The sequence below is a fragment of the Convolutriloba macropyga genome, chromosome 7 (assembly GCF_964194025.1).
Source record: "Convolutriloba macropyga chromosome 7, txConMacr16.3, whole genome shotgun sequence".
NCBI lineage: Eukaryota > Metazoa > Xenacoelomorpha > Acoela > Convolutidae > Convolutriloba > Convolutriloba macropyga.
Window position 1 is genome coordinate 26,290,599 of NC_134474.1, and position 6,000 is coordinate 26,296,598.

General features: G+C 38.3%; 1 protein-coding gene across 1 annotated transcript in view; it reads left to right on the forward strand.

Annotated features, from left to right (window-relative positions):
- The window catches only part of LOC142342733 (uncharacterized), a 45,067-nt gene extending 39,067 nt beyond the window's left edge, over positions 1–6,000 (forward strand). The window contains exon 8 of the mRNA XM_075394253.1: positions 5,025–6,000. Coding sequence (XP_075250368.1) covers positions 5,025–5,634 — 610 coding nt within the window. The 3' untranslated portion in view covers positions 5,635–6,000. The remainder of the gene's footprint in view (positions 1–5,024) is intronic.

Below are 6,000 nucleotides of genomic sequence, written 5' to 3' on the forward strand. Positions count from 1 at the left end.
TGTATCTTGATTTCGCCAAAGCCTTTGACACTGTTTCGCATGTCGTCTTACTTGAAAAATTGAATTTTCTTAGAATTAGTGGAAGCATATGGGGACTAATATCTCTCAAACAGAAAGAAGTTTGTTCAAATGAACGGCCAAAAGTCTTCCCTCCAAAATTTCCCTCCACAAGCGGTGTACCCCAAGGGTCAATTCTTGGGCCACTTCTATTTCTCCTGTTCATCAATGACTTGCCCAAAAAGATGCAAGAAGTTGAAAGCTACGGTTACGCTGATGATTTTAAAGCGATAGCGCGCAACCAAATTGACATAAGGCTACAGAAACTATTCAGAAATGGCTTGAGACCGACAAAATGAAACTAAATACAAAGAAATCTCATACTTAGCTTAACAGTGAGCATCAAGGCAAAAATTGGGGAGAAAGATCTCGAATCAGTCAAGTCTCAACATGATCTGGGACCCATTTTACAGCAAAACTTAAGTTGGAAAAAAAACTGCCTTAGTAGGTCTAGGAAAGCAATGAGCGCACTCTTTCAAATAAAGTGTAATTTGTCAAGCTCATTTGACTGGAAAGTGAAACTAAATGCATACACTGGATATGTTGTGCCGATTCCTGTCTATGCCTTTCAAACGTGGCTACCAAGTAGAAGTAACCTCCACGATTTTGAAAAAGTCCAACACCATGCAACGAAATGGATACTCAACTCAAATCAGAGCTACCGGAATCGCTTATTGACCTTAAAACTGTTACCACTGAGTTTCTATGTAGAAATGCACGATCTTTTGCTTCTTTTATCCATTTTTCGTGGGGATTATGATGTAGTTATTAACGATATTGAAAAAGCAGTAGAAACAACCCGTCAGACTGAACGGGATGAATATCGAATCACAAAAGCGAGAATTAACAAAACTAACGATAACTTTTTTTGAAGAACGAAATTGCTCTTCAACTACGTTTCTAGAGTTGCGAATGATTATGGAAAGACACTAAACAAAATTACCCTACAGAAAATATACTGGAATTTTTTTTACAAACCATTGTGGAAGGGAATAAATGCACTTGGAGAATGATTTGCAGATGCGGCAACTGCAACATATTAAAGATAAAACTGATCTGAACTGTAAATTGGGTGGAAATCCAAGAGTCTTACTCTAAATCCTGCGCTACTACTACCACTACTACTAATTCAGAGTATACCCCAACAACGCCCCAGAATTACTGAAGGACGTTGATGCGGGGTGTAACATTTGAATTTCGCCGGGACTGTTTGATGTAGCCTTGTGGCTTTTAGAGGGATAGTGTAACTTTTCAAACGACCCAATTGCAAAAATCAAGAATTTACGATGTTTGAGCTGTCGAACGAGTTTGAAATGGTAAAAAATCAGATAACTGAAGACAGTTAGTGACACTAGATATGAGCTTTTGAAAATTGGACACGAGTGAGAAGTCAACTTGATGTGTGCAGTCATTGCAAATGTACTAATGGGAGTTAGATCGTAACATTTTGTGGGTAGGACCACCAACAGACAACGGTACAAATAATTGGTTGACCCCTAGCGGGTCATACTTTTGAATTTCGGCAACTTATTTCAGCCTGTCAACTACAGGATTCAAACGCTATTGAAGTTTTAGGATTGCTTTCTTTAGGCTTTTGGGGTTATATATTGTCGCTAAAAGATGTCATAGAAGACCATGGCTTTGACTGCGAGCGATTGTAAATGTGTGCGTGTGTTTATGCAAAATTTTTGCCGCGGCGGTTTCTTTCAATGTTCTTTCGCTCGCTTGAGTGTTTTCACTTTTTGTCGGAATAAACCGATAAAGCACATGGGAATCAATTCTCGGAGCCGCTCCCTGCGAGCTGTAGTTAACTTATTAATTGCTCTCAAACAAAGTTTTTAGCAGTTATATTTGTCCTGCGGTCTTTTTATGCAATTTTTTTGCTTGACCAATTTTTCGTCTGATCCTCGTGACTTTTTGTCTTCAAAATTTGGATAAACGGGTAATGACCGGTGGGTGTTATGTTGTCTTAGAGCCTTTCGGCTAGACTTCAAGTATTCGATCCACCGAAACTGTTTTTTGAAGAGACTTAAATTCATTTTGGGAAGAGCAGTTAGAATTTCAACCCCCCCCCCCCCCCCACCAACATCACGCCCACCCCCACTTCACCCCTCCCCCCATCAACCCGCCTTTACCTCCGCCCCTGCACATCGTTCCACCCGTAAAAGTGCGTGGTCGACCCTTCTTCATACCGTGCCTCTACCCCCCGTGCGCTCCCCTTTCACCCGCACAGTTCACCTTCCATTAAGCTAAATCGTAGCAGGCTACTGACGGAGCCAACCGCTCGCCAGTCACTTGAGTGCATTTCGCCCGACGTGGTTTGGTAATGGTTTGCCCCCCCCCCCCCCCCCCCCCACGGTGGAAGCAGGGTACGATCAAATGGAGAGAGCGTTAGTCGTCCGACAACAGTTCATATATTGATGGGTTATCTTGCGTTCGATTTAGCGTTAGTTTTTAATAGCCGCCCTCATCTTCTCAGCCGGCTATTATAGCGCTCCTATTTTTTTTTACGATTCAAAGAATTTGAATTGTATTGGGGCGCTGTCTTTTTTTTTTTTTAAGATCTGTTCACACATTTTCATGATTTTTGAAGTCAAATTGGAGTAGTGATTTTGGTCACGCCGAAACAGGAAGTGGAGCGAAAAAGCGAGTGGTTTTGCGGCGTGAAATTTTTTCGCTCTGAATTTAAAGTAGAGTGAGAAAACGGTGTTTGAACAAAAATTCGCTTTCTCGCTAGTGGTTTTTTGTTCACATGCGGCAATTTCGCTTTGATTTTTTCTGTTTTTTCGATTTTTTAGATCGGATTTTTTTCTAAATGGTTTTTCCAATCCATTCATTGTCCTTTCTAGCTCTAGTTTTCTGTTTAGTCAATGAAAATTCTTTGAATTGTACGTCAGGACTTGTCCTGCTATGTTTTTTTACTTCGTCGAATAAAAAAATGTTTCGCTTTACCTCATTTTGCCGCCTTTTCAACATTTTGCGTGAAATCTTTTTGACTTCTCTAGGCTAGTTTCTCTCTTCTCTCATTCTGCTAAAAGTGATTTTGAACATCAGTTGCTCAGCAAAGCAATTCAAAATGAACAGAGTCAGTATAAAAAATTGAAGTCAGAAATAGAAACGGGATAAACCCATAAAGCCCAATTTTAGATGCCCGCTATTTGAACGTCGGTCCTATAAGTATTAGTTACCTCTCTCTAATGCTTATTGTTATTGATAGTAGCCCCTGTAGCCTCTCTCTAAGAAACAGAAGTATGTTCAACTACGAAATGCCATCAAAATAAATCGGACTTAAAAAATGTTTTTGTACAAAAATCTTTTTTATTCAATATCTTCTCTTATTTCAATCCCAACCATGCTTATTGGAATCAACGGCGGCTATTTTCCGGCAATCTGCCGGGTATGTTTTGACGTCTGCAGCTTTAAGGTTTAATTACGCTCGAAAGAAGTTTGAAGCAATTTTTCCAAACTTGTCTCGTTTATGCAAAATTTTTGCTGCACTGTTTTTTCGCTTTCATTCGATTTCTTTTATCGAGTGACTTCCACGCTTGATTTAATTTTCGCCTGATCTAAACTGCTCTTACTAAGAAATTAAGTAGCTGAAGCAAAACCGATTTTGAGAACTACAAGGTCATAATAGCCGAGTGTCTAATTATTTAGTCTAGAATGTTGGAGATCGTGGGATTGACCCTCTCTGCAGACGGATTTTTGAACCCATAAAAATCCGTAAATTGCTGCTTTCGTCGTTCAAAGCAATTTTCGGCCGTTAGTTGATTTATGACGTGAAATCTGCTGTTGACATTCATTTGTTTGTAACGCAAATGAAATGCTCATGAGAGCATCCAATATTCTCAACTTTTAACTATAGTTATCAATTTAGTGCGGTTACGTTTGGTTAAAGCAGCTGTAATCAAATCTGGATGATTGATCCCGACTTTGTCTCTGAATAAATACTTTTTCAGTGGTCAGTTGCTTTTGTTCATATATTTTTCAAAACTTGGCTGTGTGATGAGGGCATTATTAATTGCTCTCGAACGAAGCTTGTAGCAGTTATATTAGTATTGCGGTATTAGTATATGCGGTATTTTTATGCAATTTTTCGCCTGACTATTTTTCGTGTAATAAGTTCTGGTGAAGTTCCCCTTCTGAACCCTTCTGATATTGTTCCCCTGCTGAATTAGTTATTAATTGGTCGATGGAGAGCAGTTCGTCCGATAACTGGTATATTTGTCTTGACAGCCCATTGGACTGATTAACTGATCTTGAAGTTGGAAGATGTTTCGTGTAATATCATTTTATATGTTTTTTATTTGAGTTTTGTAATTTTTTTATCGCTTGTTCTATTTTTTAATGATTTAGATTGCTCAAATTCAGACTTTATGTTTAACTCAATTGACGTGCTAATTATTGGTAATTTTTTATCTGAATGCAAATTTTAATTGTACGAATGAGTTCTTTAAAGTTAGTGATTTTTAATTCAACTCTTTTTTTAACAGTTGTAATTTCTTATCAGTTTTATTTCTAGCCCCTTTCGCAATCGGCATCCGCTTTTGTCACTTCGGTGTTTCATCCGCTATTGTGTATTGTTTTTGTGCGTTCAGTTGACTCGTATGTTTGTTCATACGAGTTTTTTTTTGCGCGTGCATTACCAACCTCGTTCTCTAAATGGTTCTTTTGTATACAGTTAAGTCATAGTAACTCGCATAGACTCTGGCAGATCAATAGCGGATATTCAAGCCAAAACCTGGTCTTGAATTTTTCAGTCAAAACTCAGTAAATTCCACCTCGTGTCGCTTAATTGAATCGTGCAGTTTAAGATGTATTTTGCTTAAGTCTTTGTAACCTTATCAAGTTTGTTTCATATTTGTGAAAGTTCATACTACAGACAATCAATCAACTTTATTTAACAGCAATTTGATAACTTTGCTTCCCTTGTTGATGTAGTTATCTATTTTGCAATGGTGTTTTAGCGTCCGTTTCTCCGTGGATTCGACTTATGATCCGCCCGATGTTAGAAATGATAGGAGCTCAAGCAACGGATCGAACACTGATTCTGAGTGGCTGGAAAAGATTGTGATTCTCGTTCACGAAGAAGACAATTGTCTTCAATGCAAATGCATGTCAAGTCTGTTGGCTCTGAAAATGACCAATTTCTCTGAAGTCTCCACCAGTTTGACCCGACTGAATGATTACATGTCCAGGGAGGAAAACTCAATCTATGTCCCGAAAACATATCGAGAGAAGTTTCTGTTCTGGACTGGACAATTGTGCAGCATTACATCAAAGGAAGCAGCCGTTAACATGGAAGGCTTCATGAGACGATTTGTGTATGGAATGCTTAAAAGTGCTCTGAATACAAATGATTTCGACCCAATCGAGCTCGAGAAGTATCAGAAATCACCGAATTATGAGAAAATTGAAGTTCCGAAGCTTCTTTGTCTCTACAGCGACTGCTTGCTGGTTTTGAACCAGAATGCATGTTCGGCTGCAAATCGGTATTTTGTTCACGTACTATTTCAGCCAATCGTTAATGAACAATTAATCAGACTGCGACAGTCGGGTGGTAACTCTCATAGATAGATTAAACAGTCAAATATTTTGATTAGTTAATGTTTCCGAACACACAAGGTATTCGTCTGTGGTTACTTCAGTATTTTAACCTGGTATCAACAATTTTACGCAATTAAATCTGAATATTTCTTTGATGAGCATGAAAGCGTATATTTTGGTAGTTTGCGCGCGTTTGTGTGTTCTTATTCACCTCCTTATTCTTTAAAAAGTATGTATTTGATATTTTTATTTTCAATTCCTCATTAGATAGCCTAATTTATTGTCAGTTGACAAATTATTTGATTGCAGTTACGTTTATAGTATTCTTTAGAGTAATTTGAGTATATCTATAAAATTTATTCTGTGTTGCTTCAAAACCGTTGTTGAACTTCGATG